Genomic DNA, 16,084 nt, shown 5'->3' on the forward strand with positions numbered 1-16,084 from the left:
TTCCCCTCCTCTCCCACCCCGCATTGTCTTGTCGAAGAAGCCACCCCCTACCCGGAGCGAGTCCCCGTCCCCTCGCCCGGACTCCCGGGGTCGCACGCCCCGCGCAGGCCTCCTCCCCTGCACACGCACTCCTCCCTCCCCCGCTCCGCCCCCGCCCCCTCCTCCTCCCGCTCCCGGCGCCCGAAAGGATCATTGTTGGCCGCCCCCGCCCCGCCCACCCCGCCTGTTTATTTATGCACACGTCACCCGCACGGCCCCGCCCCCCGGCATCTCATTAAGCGAGTGTGTTCCTCTCGCCCTGTCAATAATCTCCGCTCCCAGACTACTCCGTTCCTCCGGATTTCGATCCCCTTTTTCTATCTGTCAATCAGCGCCGCCTTTGAACTGAAAAGCTCTCAGTCTAACTTCAACTCACTCAAATTCGAGCGGCACGAGCTCCTCCTGTATCTTCGGCTTCCCCCCCCTTTGCTCTTTATATCTGACTTCTTGTTGTTGTTGGTGGTTTTTTTTTTTTTTTTACCCCCCTTTTTTATTTATTATTTTTTTTGCACATTGATCGGATCCCGGGGAACGAGAGAAAAAAGAAACCCAAACTCACGCGTGCAGAAGATCTCCCCCCCCTTCCCCTCCCCTCCTCCCTCTTTCCCCTCCCCAGGAGAAAAAGACCCCAAAGCTGAAAAAAAAGTTCACCTTGGACTCGTCTTTTTCTTGCAATATTTTTTTGGAGGGGGGAACAAAACTTTTTGGGGGTATTTTTTTTTTTTTTTTTGCTTTTCTTCCTCCTTCATTTTTCTTCCAAAATTGCTGCTGGTGGGTGAAAAAAAATGCCGCAGCTGAACGGCGGTGGAGGAGATGACCTAGGCGCCAACGACGAACTGATTTCCTTCAAAGACGAGGGCGAGCAGGAGGAGAAGAGCTCGGAGAACTCCTCGGCAGAGAGGGATTTAGCTGATGTCAAGTCGTCTCTAGTCAATGAATCAGAAACGAATCAAAACAGCTCTTCCGATTCCGAGGTAGGAAAAGCCCCTCGGGCTGGTGGGGTGTTTTAATCTGTTTCCTGGGTTTGGCAAACGTTGCTTCCAGGGGAGAAATCGGGGCTGGGGGCGGCGGCGGGGCGCCGCGGGGCCGGCCGGGCGGGCGGCGTGTGCGCGCGGTGCCACCATGGCGAAAACTTGTAACCCTGTTTTTCTCTCCCCCCCGAACCCCCCACCCCGCCGGTTCTGTCTCTCCCCCCTTATGCGTGGCGTTTGCCCCTCGCCCTCCCCACCTCCATCCCTCCGGGAAGGCGGAAAGACGGCCTCCGCCTCGCTCCGAAAGTTTCCGAGATAAATCCCGGGAAAGTTTGGAAGAAGGTGAGTACGCCCCGCGCGCCCCGCAGCCGCCCGGGGCTGCCCCCCGGGCCCGCCGCCCCGCGCGCCCGGGCCCCGCGCCCCGCTCGGCCCGGCTTGGCGCCGGCCCGGCCGGGGCGCCCGGGCCCCGGGGCCGCGCTCTAAAAAGTTTCTCCCCGCTCTCTCCCGCTCCGCGCGGCCGCCGCCGTCCCCTCGCCGCCCCGCCATGTTAGCGGCCAAGAGGCAAGATGGAGGGCTCTTTAAGGGGCCACCGTATCCCGGCTACCCCTTCATCATGATCCCCGACCTGACGAGCCCCTACCTCCCCAACGGATCGCTCTCGCCCACCGCCCGAACCGTAAGTGCCTCCAGCGCCCGGCCCCCGCCCGCAGCCCGCCCGCCCGGCCCCGCATGCGGCCTCTACCCTGCCCCCTCCTTCCCCTCCCCTCCCCCCTCCCCGCCTCCTCCTCTCCCCGCCTCCCCTCCCCCGCCCGTGGCCCAGGCCGCCCGAAACTCTCCAAACTTTTCTGCCTTTTGTGGACTGGATTTGTTTGCACTTCGCCATGTTCTTGCTTTCAGTTTGCTGCCTCGTGATGTTGGGGAGACCTTTCTGTCCAAGCAGGGCTTTGTTGGGGAGGGGGGGAATCAGAAGAAGTATTTTTTTTTTGCGCTCTGATTGCCCCCTCCCCCTTCGGTGGTGTTTGTTTCTTCACCCTGGGAAGATGACTGTGTGGCTCTTTCTTTTCTCTCTCCTCTCTCTCTCTCTCTTTTCCTTCCCTCTTCTGTGGCGTCTTGGGCTTTCCCGGGTTAACCCCTTGGCTGCCGCTGCCGGGGACTCGGGGACTCAGGGACTGGGCTGCGCCCGACGCGCGGGGTAGAGAGTGGATTGTCCTCCAGGTGTTGGACCTGAAAACCAGCGAGCGAGCGCGCGCGGAGCCCGAGGCCGTGGAGCGGCGCCTGGGCTTTCTCTTTCGGCCGCTTATTTATTTAGCTTTCTAGTGTTGATCACCGGCTCTTAGCCCTCCTCCCCCTTTGCCCTGGAAGGTCATGCTTGCCAGACTGGTCCCACTGCAAACTTGGGGCCTCTGGGCTTGCTCTCCTTTGGCCACCCCGCAGGGCCGCGAGCGCCCTGGGCGCCTTGGCGGGCTCGGCTTCCCGGCGCGCTGGCCGCCGCGGGCTCCCCCGGCCTGCGCGGGGTGGGGAGGCCCCTGCGGCCGGGGTTCTGGGTTTGTGGGCAGCCGGGATGGCCTCCTCCGAGCCGACTTGTGTTTCTAGGGAATTTTGGTGCCTTGGAGCTTAGAGCGGGGTCTGCGCTTGCCAGCTCAGTGAGCCCTGGGGAAGGGGAGGCAGACACCAGGGTCTGCGGGCCCAAGGTGCAAAGGGGCAGCCCAGGGCGCCTCTCCTTCAAGGGAGTGGGCTGCTGACCGTGGGCCTCCCAACTTTGGAGGCCCTAGAGCTGCTCGGGGTGCCAGGCTCCTGGCCGCTTCCCGTAGGCTGTGTTGCCCACCGCTGACATTCGTTAATAAGGCTCACCCCCTTCCCGGACTGGCCTATGCCCCCTGCCCTTGCCCTGAACCCCCTCCCCCCACCCGCTAAAAAGCCTGGATTGAAAATCCCTAGCCGCAGTCTGTAGCCATTTGTGCCGGGTTTTCCGGAATTGTCATTTGCACCTTCTCTGGTTTGGGTACCCCCCCCCCCCTTATTTACACACACAGTACTTTTGTTTTTTCTTTTTCGGTAACTGGAGATAGCTATTTGAAATAATGCACCCACTGTTTAACAGGCATGGATTCGATGCTAATGACCCTAGGGCTTGCCGGCCGGGAGTCGATCAGATCTACAAGTGTTTTTAAGCATTAAAATATTAACTATCAGGTTTGACTTGTTTCTTGGGCCCTGGCAAAAATGGTAAGGGCATGCTAGACCGATCATTTTTTTATGGCTAGGAAAGAGAAATAATTATTCCCCCTCCCCGGCGCTCCGGCTTCTGCATGCTTGGGAAGCTGGGAGAGCGGCTCAGCCGACCTCTTCCTGCAGGGCCAGCGCTTTCAGGCTGCAGGGGCCCGGCCTTGGGGGGAAGCACAGCCCGGCTTGGTTGTATTTTTCTTGGGAGCTCGAGGGCAAGAGCTTGCTGCTCACAATCGGATGGTTTGTGTACTCACCAACCCGACCAAGCAACATTCCAAAGTCACCATGAGAATGTCTTCCTCCCCTCCCCTCCCCCTACCACGGTATTATTTTAAAATCCACTTGGCCATCTGAAAGGCCATCTGAATATTAAGCTCGGACGGCAGACTTGCTGGCTTTCTTGACTCTTTGCAAACTCCCTGGCTGTGAGGGCTGGCCGTCTCGCCATACTATCTCCGAAAACTTGAGCAGTGGTGTTGGGCTGTCATTAGGAAGCAGGGAAATTGTTGGAGGCAAAGAAATGATTTCCTGGTGCGAAAGGGAAGGCTCCCAACCATCGGTCCCCTTTGTGGGCGTTATAGGAATAGACGGAGTCTAGTTCTGTTAATTGCGGACCTAGCGGGTGGCCTTGTGCTGTGACATCAGATTGAGGCTGAGAAGACATTTCTGAACTCAGTAGGCAGTTTTCAGTATTTGCATGTCAAACACCAACTGACATCTGCGTGTGCACTGCCCCTTCCGCCTTCCTCTCTGTTACCTGGGTTAGATTTTGTGCTCCGAAATTAAAGTTATTTATTTAGGCCGGTTAGCAGAGCAATGGAAATGAGGACGAGAGGCTGTTGTGTGTCACTCCTGACGTCTTCCATCAGAGGGGCCAGCTTGCAATTCCAGATTTGATACAGCTGCCGGAGGAATCTATAGGCGAGACAGCGGTCTTTTCATGCCTATCTGAAATTCTTAGTGCTTCATAGAGGGTGTTTGGGAGGGCAAGGTGTAAAGACAAATTAGCTGTATGCTTAATTCATATCCGACCCTCCTTGTTAGTCGTGTTTTTGCGACATTTTCTGTTGCCTATCAGGTACCTGTAAAGCAGCTGCATCCTTTGAAAAGCCAACTCTTTCGATCCCTGATTTCTGCATTTCTATTTAAGAATGTAAAGAAGTAAGGAGTATCAATGAATCAACTTATGATGAATAATACATTATCTCAAGAATAATGCTTTAATTGCCGAAGACGCTATAAAGCTTGATAGTAATAATTTTATTTTAAAACGACAAAGATTTCTGCATAACATTAATTTAGTCTTTGATACAGTAATAGGAACAGCTTTTTAAGAGACAGATTTGAATACAAAAACACATTAAGGAGAGAGGTCTAGTTAAATAGATGGGAACTGATAGACCTGCAAATATTAGAATTGTGGTAACATTTGTCTGTTAAAGATACGAATACTGTTAACCATGTTAAAATGGATAGGAAAAAAGTAGTGTTGCATTTTGCTTTCTTATTCCCTCCTGCCAAGCCAGAAGTGGGAATGTGGTGTGGTCGAAATTCTAGGTAGGTTTGAAATTGCTTTTTGATTGTTAGACTTCTTGCATCTTTTATCCGAAGTTACTTGCTTTTCCACGGAGCTGTTTGCTACTAGATTGCACAAATAAATAAGCAGCATCTTGAATTCATTTTTGAACTTGGAATTGGGCATTTAAAGGAAACCAAGAGGGGCCTATTCACTGGGGTTCTGTGTAGCCGGCAACTTCTCTTTCTGCCTGGTGAAAAATGGATGTTTTCTCCTCATTCAAACAACATAATCCTTTCTAATACAAAAGAGCTAGACCTTGGAGTGTGAAGGGTTAATGGTAGTCCGTCCCTGTTGTCCTCCCACCCCCCACCTGCATCCCGGATTGTTTTGACAACACTTTTCAAAGTGTGACATTCCAAGCCCCTACATAACAATGTAATATTACTGTAATTACACAGGTCATTACATTTTAAATAGAGAACAATAAAATGCTTATCACCCTGAAAAAGAACAGGTGGTCTTGCCCTTCTTTGGTATTTATGCTAATTGTTTTTCATCTCCTTCCGAAATATTTATGGGGAACATGTTTAGATTTCAATCTGCCTGCCACAGTATTAATTCTGTGCTAATCTTTATAGGTTGGGGTTTAATGTCTGCAGTATGGATTATGGGTTCAACACTCACCCAGTAAGTCATATTTTAATGATTATAAATTTAATATGCCAGCGCTTTGCCGTTTGTTGAATTTAAAGCTTTCTGAAACCCCAGAAACAAAACTATTCGGCAGCCGGGAGCCTAAAGTGCTTCTTTTGGAAGAAGTGTTTTTGGAAACTTGACGGCTAAAGGGATGTAGCTTTCACGGATGCCCCCTATCTGACTGAGAAAAGATTTAGAGGCAGACAATCCCGGTTCTTGCTGAGGAGTTTTGCACGCTGATTTGAATTTTCCTGATGCGGATTTCACTTGGAGTCCCCGCTGGAAGCTGGTCAGCTTTCTGTTTCTTAGCAAGCTGTGAAAAAGTTCCAGGAAGGTGCCCGCGTGTTGGCAGATCAAGAAGGCTGTTCTGTGAGCAGCGCAAAAAAATACTTGCTTTAGAAAACTCGCATTTTAATAGTTGCAGCAGAGGCTGTGCCTTTAAAGGTGACCGTACACGTCGTTCCAGGGTTTGAATGCCCCTCTCCATCCCATGAGGTGCCCGTGTGCCTGCAAAATGTGCTGGAATTCTGGGCTGGGAAATCCCTCACAAGCACCCCGGGCCAGCCAGGAGGTACCCAGGAAGATTGCACATTTTGTCAGATGCTTCACAGGAGGGGCCCCCGAATCACATTAAAAACGCACTGGAGAGAAAGGACAGCTGCAAATTTTTGTGCGGACGCGTGTTTCTGGACCGTGACTAAGGCTCCCGAGGACCGTTCCCCCAGCTGTCTGGAAGTTATGTGGAAGTTGGTTTATTGGCAGTTAAGCATGAGACAACCTGGATTTAGCAAAGGCTCTCCCTTGCACAGGAAGTAGACGACATTATACTGGGGGAAGGGATGAGACTGCAGGCCAGGAGTGATTTACTTGTTGGTTTTTTTTTTTTTTTAAACCATAGACTTGCCAAATAAATAAGCACTTTCCAAGGAAGTAGGTTGTAAGCTTTTTAGTCTTGGTAAGTGGAATTAGATAATATCTTTAACCGCATTTATAACTGTTTAGAGGTGACACAGTACAGAAGTTTTGAGAAGGCGGGGTGTGGGGGGGTCAATTAGATTCTGGAGGCTTTTATTTTCGCAGGGGGGTGGGATGGGGGGGGGGGACGTCCCGAGTTTCTTCTGGGAGTGAGTATTGGCAACCGTGTAAGTAAATCTTCAGCTCTGACTTATAATTGAGCACATTTGTGAAGGAAATGGTTAATTTTACAACCAAAGGCAAACTTGCACCTCGACAGGTCTGCTGAAAGAAATGTGCCCCAGTCCTTTGCTGGCAAGCGCCACCGGGTCATAAATCCACAGGCTTTATTTACAGCCCATAACACTTATGAATGTTAAGATATTTGACGCCACGTTGGCCTTATAATATTCAAGGTCCGCAGACATTGGCAGTAGCTCAAATTTCTCTCACTAATTATAAGCAATGAGATGGGGGGGGGTGGCGAGGGAAAGCCCATCGCCAATGCTGCCCTCCCCCCTCCTGTGACCCCCACCCCTGCAATCTGAGCTGACTGAGGCCGACACCCCCTCCTTTGGCAGCTGACTTGTAGTTTTCCTCTAGGCTATTGTTATACACATTTATAAAGAGCACTTTCAGGCATGGAAATTCAATGGGGGGCTCTGCACAAAATGCCTTTTTCAAAAGCAAAGTTGCTCTAGGTGTTTGCATCTTTTTCCTTCTGGTTTCTCCCTTTTTCCTTTTTTTTTTTTTTTTAAAGTCTATGTTGCCTCTATAGTGCATATTTCCCAGAATACTTACAGAAACCGAATAGGGGAGACTGCTCTGTAATTTATATGATGTTCCACTGAGCTGGAAGGGAAAATACACACATTGCATAGTGCACTGGTTAACGGGGGGGGGGGGTTTGAAAAAAAAGTGAGGGAGAGGAGAGTCGATTTAAGGACATTAATAGATGAGAGAAACAATGCAGGGTTATGTTGGGGCTGGGAAGGAAAGCCTCGCATTTGGGAAAGGTACACAGAAATGTAGCCCAGGGAGGCAGCATAGATGCTGGACTAAGATTAGAAAAGTAGAAGATGGGGCACAGATTTGGGCTTGGGGAATGGCTTGAAGGAAACGGGATTCGAAGTTTCTTAGGAGAGGTGCGAGGACCATGCCGGATGGGGGGGGGGGCGGGGGGCGGTGCTTGCTGTTTCAAACTAGCTCGCTTGCTCAGCTGAGACTGGTTCCAATCCACTCCTCACCCAAAGTGAGGATGTGGCAACAGATAGGTTTCATATCAGTTATTGTGATCTGGGGGTGGGGCATTTGTGGTCTAAACCCCGGTGTGAGGCCTCCAAGGCCAATTATTTTGCCGATTTTAATTTGTTTTTTAAAAGTGGGCTGTGTGTGTGTGTGTTGCAGGCTGACCACATGCTAAAGGGGAATGGGGTTCTGAGGTGTGTGGGAAACCGTTGAGGGCGGGCTGTTGGTTCCATCTTTTCTGGCCGGATCCTTCTCTCTATCCAGCCCCAACTTAAAGACCCAGGCTGAAAGGTTTTATTTGCTAATCAATGGAATGCAGAAACTTACTAGCCCTCAGGGACAGATATGAATCCCTTAACAGCTCATTACAAAGATGGGGCTGTGGGATCTTTGAACGGGTTATCAGACCTGGTGTTCTTAGGTTTTCCCAGGATAGCTTTTCCTTCCTAAGGCACATCTGATTTCTGGCTGGTAATTCAGCCCGTTATACTTTATTCTTTTTTTCTTTTTTTTTTTTTTTTTTTTTTTTGGCGTGAAGTAGCCCCAAACGGTTTGGTCTACAGAGGGAAGGGGAATGGGTATTAGTGGGATCAGCTCCGAAGGAGTTAAAATTGCTCACTAAAGTTTGGCATCATGAAAATAAATTTGAGGCCTGGTAGGCATTAGCAGGGCACAGCACATTTACAGAGCTTAATTAGTACGAACTGTAATTGTTCATGGCCTGCCAGAAGAAGTAATGTTCAGGAAAAGTGGAGTCCTTCTCTTGCAGTCTCCAGTTTGAAACCGATAAATCACTTGCATATTTGTGTAGTGATTCAAATGGAGCTAAGACCTCTCCCATCCCAACATGTGGTAAATTGTAAAGTCAATGAATTGCAGATGTAGGCTACAGTGAGATTCTCTAAGAAAATGCAGAATGAATGGGAAAGAAGTGATGCTATAAATATTTACTGAGAAGATAACTAGGTTCCCGCGTGCTGGGCCAATTATGATGTACTAAATATATGAGTAAAATGCTTAAAAAATCGGGAGGATTTGTGTGGGTCTTGGGGTGGGGTTGGTTTGTTTTAGAAAGTGAAATAAAAGGCACTATGTTATTGTCGTGTCAGTTTTATTAAGCCTGAATCACAATGGCATACCCAGGGAAGGACACATGAAACCCACATTAATGCAAATTAATTCGTTATGAGTTGCAGCACTGTGACTGCTAAGTGGAGTAATGATGGGGGCATCATTTAAAGAGTGTTAGTGAAGCTAGCAACTTTCCGTGAAAATGCTGTGTGAGGAACATGGCTCAGCACGTGAGCCTGGGTGCTTTTGTGGGCTAGAAATGTGTTTTGTTCAGAAGCAGGAAAGTTGATTCACTTTATATCTTACCCCCCTCCAGCCCCCAAGCAGTTTAAGAACTTTGTTTTAATGTGTAAAGAAAATCAGCTAGTTTTTCCTCAAAAATCAACCCAGAAATGCCGATCACCATCCCCAAAGTTCAACTTCAACGTTTCTTTTTTATTTTCTTTTTTAATTTTGCAAGAGATTGCAGCACAAAGTGGAAAAAAACCGAACGTGTAGCATCCCCCCACAGACCTATAGATGTAACTTTCTTGAAGCAATTTTTTCCCTTTTTTTTTCTTCTTACAGGATTTTGGTCTCAGGCAATGTTGCAAGTCAATACTTCTTTCCCCAAATGTGAGTAGGTGGATGTGTGTGGAAGCTGTAAAAGTTAATGATCGCTCTCTGACTCATAGCTGATGGTTTCAGGTTGAGGAAAAAGAAAAGAAAAAAAAAATTAATGAGGGTAAATAGACATTTGGTGGAACATGGGAGACAGTGGGAGAGGCTGTTCTGTCTGAAGGCCTGCGTTTTGTTGCAGCAGGACTTCTGGAGAATGCCAGGAAGTGAAAAGGGGGTGCCTTTGTTTAAGCTGTTGTTTTAGGATGGAGTAAGTGTTCAGCGGCTGGATCTGTGCAGGAATGCTGAAGCCCACGTAGCTACCAGTCAGAGCTGGTTTTGCCTCCCCAAGGGGAAGTCAGAGGCCCCCTGGACACTTTTTAAAAGGGCAGGCAGGAGCCCAGAGTCCTGGCCAGAAGTTCACTTCCCATTAAATGTAAGAGCCTCCCCACAGAGGGGTGCTGTGCTGTTCCTGTCCTGAAAGTGACTGATGATGTAAGGAAAAGCCTTAGATAGTATTGTTATCGTTACTTTAAAAAACTGCTCTGTCTTTTACGCGAATGGCATGGGAATTAAACGTCAAGTGGCTGATGATGGTAGCTACAGGGTAAAAAGGAAGGAAGTGGACCAAAAGACCTCCAAAACCAAAACTTTGCAGGAAATGAATCTGGATTTATTATTATTTTTTTTAATAAAATAGAAAGTCAAGTGATTCATGAAGCTGAACATAAAGCAAATGCCCCACCTCTTCCCCATTTAGTGGAATGAACAGGCATCGAAAAGGGATCTTCACCACATTGGAAGTTTAACTGGAGCTGGAAAATCCAACATAGGGTATGATTTTTTTTAAGTCACCTTTGAGGTTGTAAAAGCCCATTGCTCTCCTCTCTGACGGCTTGTATCTGAGACATCACATTTAGGGCCAGTAGTGGTGATGAGGAATAAAATGAGGGAAATCAAGAGATGCTAATCATCAGGGGAGCCGTTAACCGTAAGATGTTGGTTTTCCAGTTGCTGGCGAATGGGGCACCCCTGTGCTGGGCACAGCCACCTCTTCCTGGCGCTTCCTCAGGACAAGTGAGGGCCAGGTCACCCTCGGGTGTGAGAATGGGTGGGTGGGCTTGGCCCCTGTAAACAAACACACCGGAAGGGGAGGTCTATTTTGTGAGAGTTTTACGGGAAGAAATTAATTGGAAAGTACCTTGGAGTTCTCATTTGGTGGCACCCCTGGGAGGGAGGCACCCCACTGAGGGCCTGCTGCATGCCCAGGGTACAACAGCCACAGTGGCTGGGAGAGGAAGTGACGTCAGTGCTGCAGGTGACCAACAGCAGGGCGGTCCCAAGAGTCGAGGATTATGGGAACCTGGGTCTTAAGCCCAGATAAGCCTTAGAGAGCCCTGTGTATTGTCCTGGATCTTGCAACCTCCCCATCTCTTCCAAAAAAAAAAAAAGCAGAGAGCCAGCCATCTCTTGTTCTCTCCTGCCTTATAGCTTTTTTACAGAGATATAAATGCAGGCATGTTGCAGTTTAGAATGCACAGGCTTTACAGAGTCCTTGTATTTTATCTTTGTCTTAAAAAGCTAGACCATAACGAACAAGGCATCTGTGTGTTTTACAGGGAAGGAAAAAGCAGTTTGAAATGTGTTTTAGAAAGGGGATTATTGGGGAAAAGAAGGGCTGGAAGCCCAAAGGGGAACCAAGAAAATGGTGAAGACTTCGTCGCTGTAGCTGGAGGAAGTCGAGCTCGAAATCCCTCCAACACCGTGGTCACTGGCTGGGAGGGAATACGCATGGAGCTTGTGCTGTGGGTATTGATGAGCTGGTCCAGGTTATACTATGTGTCTGGACACCTGAGGAGGGAAGTGACATTGCTTGGGGGTGCTAGGATGGTGTGTGCGTGAAGGTTAAATTAACTTGGTCCTACCAGAGTCGTCAGGACCGGCAGCTGCACCTTTACTGTTTTAATTGCAGCTTCCTCTCTGGGTTGCATTGTTGTTTGGGTGGTGATGAACGCCAGGATTAAGACTGGAACCCGACAAGTGAAAATTGAATTTGGATTAGCCACAGTTTCATTAATGTATTCACAGGGCTGTGATTATATGAAATTTTGTTTCCACGACCCTGTACTTAGTTATCAGGTGTCCATTCAATTTTAATTGACAATATAAGATTCCTGTGGTTACCCTGAGTACAGATTGCCTAGGGCTCCGCAGGGTCTGTGGGAAGCAAAGCTTGGACAAGTTTCCATTAAGCTCTGAAGCAGGCCGTAGGAAAAGAGGAGAAGAAAACCCGCTGAAAAGGGGGACACGTTGTTAGTGTTGCCTTCTCCACTTAGAAGAACACCCCCTCTCCGACAAGAGCTGCTCTCCAGCCAAGAATTCCAAACTCGCAGAGCAACCTGTCTCGTGCACAAAAGTTGTTTTTAACAAAAGTTGTTTTAACACGACGCAGCATTGTCACAGTAATTAGTGCAATCTCCGCTTACTGACTGGCAGTTTTCACAAAAAAGGACGGGGGCGGGGGGAGAGCGGGGCAAAGGGTGCAAATTCATCCTTCTTTTGCAGCAGTCCACTTTGGATGACCTGCTTCTGAGTCTGTGTGGGGGCTGTGTGCGTTGGGGGGCATATCTTCAGCATTCATCCTGGCTTGTTTCAGGGAGTGTGGTTCATTACTCTGCCTTGACAGGTGAGAAAATGCTTTTGTTGGGCCCACCTTTCTTGTGCCCCCTTTTAACTTTGATTAATACTGTGATCTGGGGCAAGCAGACTCTTAATAGATCCAGGCAGTATTTTTGTTTATTTGTGACAGATAAAATGCTCTCAGAACCAGAAATGGGAACTTACAACCTTATGTCACGGGCAATATAGCTTTAGACTGTTTTTTAAAATGTGATTGCTACTGTGTTCTGTTTATTTTGAGTTGGGTCAGAAGTTCTTATGTGAAACCCCCTTTCCGTTCCCCCTCCTCCTGTTATTTACGGACTGAATAGTTTTTTGGGGGCAGGGAGGAAGATATAAACTAATTGAGTCTAGAACGCTTGCAGGCTAGGTTACATGTGGCTAAACAGAGTGTTCCGATAATGGTAATAGTAATAGTTAGTAGCAGTGGTAGCGATAGTATGTTAGAGTCACACCGATCCCTGTTTGGAAACACCACTAGGCCTATTGCTGTGAGGGGGGATGGGCAGCAATTTCTTAGGACCATCCGATTCTTCACCATTTGTGTGTAAATGGCAAATTGAAATGCATTTTCAGATACTGTTGAGATTCTGTAGAGATCGTTGTAGTGTTTATAAAGGAAATCGGGTGGTGTTTGTTTTCCCAATTGGTAGGGTTCCAAGATTAACAGGTGCTATTTGGGAAAGAAGGAATTTGGTGAGGAATCGGGGTAGTCCTTTCTCTGTGGGGATGCACACTTCGATGGGGAAACGGTAGGGTTTCCGAGGGGAAGACCCGGGAGAGACGCCAGGACTTTCCTGTGCAGGGTCAAGGTCAGTGGTCGGCAAACTGCGGCCCCTTGACTGGCTCTTCCACAAAGTACCACGTGCGGGCGCGCACGTACAGTGCGATTGAAACTTCGTGGCCACACTCAAGGGGCCAAAGAGCCGCGTGTGGCTCGCGAGCCGCCGTTTGCCGACCGCTGGCCTAGGTGAACATTCACTCACGGGCCACCAAGTGGTCTTCCTTCAGAAAGCTTGGTGGCCGTTTGACAGTGGTCGGCTCCCTCTCTGGGGAAGTGGGGATACCTGGAGTGCGGGCTCTCCGGAGCTGTCCGGGGCCACATAGCTTAGTCATTGTGAAAGAATGTGCTGTGCGAGGCCTGCGGTGGCCCCTGGATTCTGCCTGACACATTTGTTTTCCCCAGAATAGACTTGAGTTTGCAAGGAGTTAGAGCCCAGTCATTAGCACCGCGGGGGCTTGTCTACCTGTGGCGGGTCTTGTGGCTTCTCATAACCCTTCCTCTCCCACGCTCTGCCTCTGGCCTACATGTTGCAATGCCGATGACCTGTGCAGCACAGTTCATTTTTCTGCAGCATCCTGCTCAGCACACTGGCTTCTTATGTCTAAATGGGCGTCCGTCCCTTCCCTTTTCATGTTACTGATTCTCACTCCTGGCCCCCTCCCCCTACTTCCTTTTTGCTTATTGAATAGGGCTTTTTTTTTTTTTTTTAAATTTACCTTAGATTATTAATGATCATCTTATCCATAGCAACAAATAAAATACACGGGTCTCGATTGAATGCCAATGCTGCAGTTCAATCTAGGAAGGTTTGTCTGCTATTCATAAACTGCTTAAGATGTTTCCTTGTAGTTTGTGACATAAGCAGAACGCTTTGATTTGGTTTCTTTCTACAGCTCCATTTTCAGTCCGGGAGCACGCATTACTCTGCGTACAAAACGATTGAACACCAGATTGCAATTCAGGTAGGAAATGCAACAGATCCTGAAGCTTGAATTGTCAATGTGTAGGTCTCTTGTGTCTTTCATTCTCTCCCCCTTCCCTCAACCTAGATGATGATGATGATGATGATGATGATGATGATGGCAATGACGATGATGGTGATGGTAGTGATGATGGTGGTGATGACGGTGGTGGTCATGACGATGGTGGTGATGGCGGCGGTGGTGGTGGTTGATTGGGGGAGGTAGGAAGCAAAGAATAAACAAGAGCAGAAGATGTGCTGCTGAAATGATTTGAAGATATGGGAAGAGAGAGCAGCCTGTGTTTTTGTGTGAAGAGCCTCTTGTTCAGGCATAATGGGCACACAGACCCCGGCTTGGCTACTGTGTTTTGCTTAGGGAGGGGTCTTAAACTGGGAGTAAAAAGAGGCGACAGAAAGTGACCAGCAGGAGTGAAGGGGGGAGATGGGAGAGGAGGCGGTGTGACAGCCAGAGAGTTGTTCCGGTGGATCAAAATCATGTTAAGTGGTGCTAAGAATATCACTTTTGACCTGATTGTCCTGAAATGTTGATTTCTCCTGGGCCTGTTGATATATGACACTAACCGTGCTGGAAGGGAAAGGCGACAGATCCCAGCTTCTGATGAGTGTCCTGTTTCCTGCTCACGTAGTACTTCCATTCTCTTAAATCCAAAGGCTAAACAAATCATGAACTAATATAGACTCCGAGCTGAACTGATGCCAGCAGAATGCGGTTGTGGAGCGAGAGCAGACTAATACGATTTTCGTCTGTCTGTCTGGCCTGGCCTGGCCTGGCCTGGCTTTGCCAGGATGGATGGGCCTCCTGGTGTAACTGATGGGGCTGAACCTCCTTGGGTCTTCTAGTTTAACCCTTTGAAGGAGGCTTTGACACCGGTCGTTGTTGTGTGCAAGTCTGGCCCTGGGGTCTTCTCTTCTCAGAAGTCGCTGTCGGTGGGTTGAATGATTTACTTGTCCCAGCGTTCCCTGTCTTGTAGTTACCCTTGCTGATAACTTGGGGGGTATGGGCATGGGGTCTCCGGGAACTGCAGCCGCATGGCATCTGTGTGTCTCTGCCACTTCACATCTGCATCTTCCTGGGTAAGACTTTCAAGTAGCCCTTTGCCCCCCGCCCCCCAACTTGTGCACCATACCACCAGGGGAAGCTGTGACTCAGCAGGCATTTTTATTTGGTGGATCCCTAATATTTTTGTACCCATTTCAAGGTGACGGTAACTGATTTTAAAAATATTTCTATTCTGAAGTTGTGCTGGCTGATCTGTGTGTGTATTTGAGGGGAAGGTGGGACCTTGGTTTTACCCTCCCAACCCCCAGATATTTTCAGGACTGGTGTCTTCAGTTGGGCCTCCAGTTGTTCTTGCTGGCACACCTCTGGTGGACCCTTGTCCCTCTTGATTTAATGGCACAGTGAGCCTCGCTCCCAGAAGCTGGTGTAGACTCGGGGTTTGGCTAGAGAACATGCCCAAACCCGGACTCCCAATGAATGGAGGGCTGAGCGGTGTCCTGGGGCCTACGACATCTCGGGGCGCGCTGGCAGAGCCTGTTGCCCGGGGTGTGGGAATGGTGGAGACTGAATAGCGTAGTGATCCCTATCTTGGTGTGGAAAGGCTGGCTGGGGCCATGGCACTGGGAGACCAGCCGAGACCAGACCAGCTGTTGTGTCTTTACACCCTGCTGAAGCGGCCCTTGTTAGGCCGGGCAGCTCGTCTTTTCTCCAAACCACCTGGCACCGCGCGGGCCATGGGAAGCCCTTTCTCAGGAGGAAGATGGAGTAAATTACAGAGCTCATTGTTTGGAGGACTGAAACCATCACTCTTCCTCCATGAACAGGTAGTATTGTTCTGCCCTGCTTCTGTTTGCCGAGGCTGGATGCCCATGTGGGCAAACAGAGAGGCGTTTTATCAGAGGCCCAGCACCGCATGCTCTCAGTGTCGTGCCCCCCTCCCCCCCCGCCCCGCCGGACCAGGACCAGGCCACGCCAATGGCAGCTAGCTGTAATTCTAGTTGGATCATCAAAGGATAAATGGGGGGGGGGGGGGGGGGGACGGGGGACGGACAAAAGAAGCAAAGGGAAAAAAAGAGGAAACCTCAGACACACAAAAATGGTTCCCAAGGCCCATGGCGGCTCAACCATGAGGTGGGGTGGGAGAAGAGGGTGGCATTGAGCTGGTGAGCAGGAGAGCGGCCGTGTCCCCTGGCTCTGGTCTCTAGGATAAGGCTTAAATGCAACGTGCGATGGTCAGGGCCGAATTTTCTTTCCTGGAAACTTAAACTGGTTTAGCCTTAATAAATACTGTATTTCAATATGAGCTGAGCTTGTTGCT

The 16,084-nt window shown here is 49.4% G+C and overlaps 1 protein-coding gene across 20 annotated transcripts in view; it reads left to right on the plus strand.

Moving 5' to 3' along the window:
- Positions 1-310: 310 nt before the first annotated feature.
- TCF7L2 (transcription factor 7 like 2) overlaps positions 311-16,084 on the plus strand; it is a 197,184-nt gene continuing 181,410 nt past the window's right edge. For 10 of the 20 annotated variants that reach the window (XM_081104654.1, XM_081104664.1, XM_081104669.1 and 7 more), the window contains exons 1-4: positions 698-1,013; positions 1,286-1,352; positions 1,562-1,686; positions 13,678-13,746. In XM_081104654.1, the coding sequence (XP_080960780.1) occupies positions 825-1,013; positions 1,286-1,352; positions 1,562-1,686; positions 13,678-13,746 (450 nt within the window). In that variant the 5' untranslated portion in view covers positions 698-824. Of the gene's footprint in view, positions 1,014-1,285; positions 1,353-1,561; positions 1,687-13,677; positions 13,747-16,084 lie in introns of all 20 variants that reach the window. The other 10 variants (XR_013996738.1, XM_081104672.1, XM_081104673.1 and 7 more) reach the window with 3 other exon arrangements.

Source organism: Myotis nattereri (genome assembly GCF_964212035.1).
Source record: "Myotis nattereri genome assembly, chromosome: 13".
Classification (NCBI taxonomy): Eukaryota; Metazoa; Chordata; class Mammalia; order Chiroptera; family Vespertilionidae; genus Myotis; species Myotis nattereri.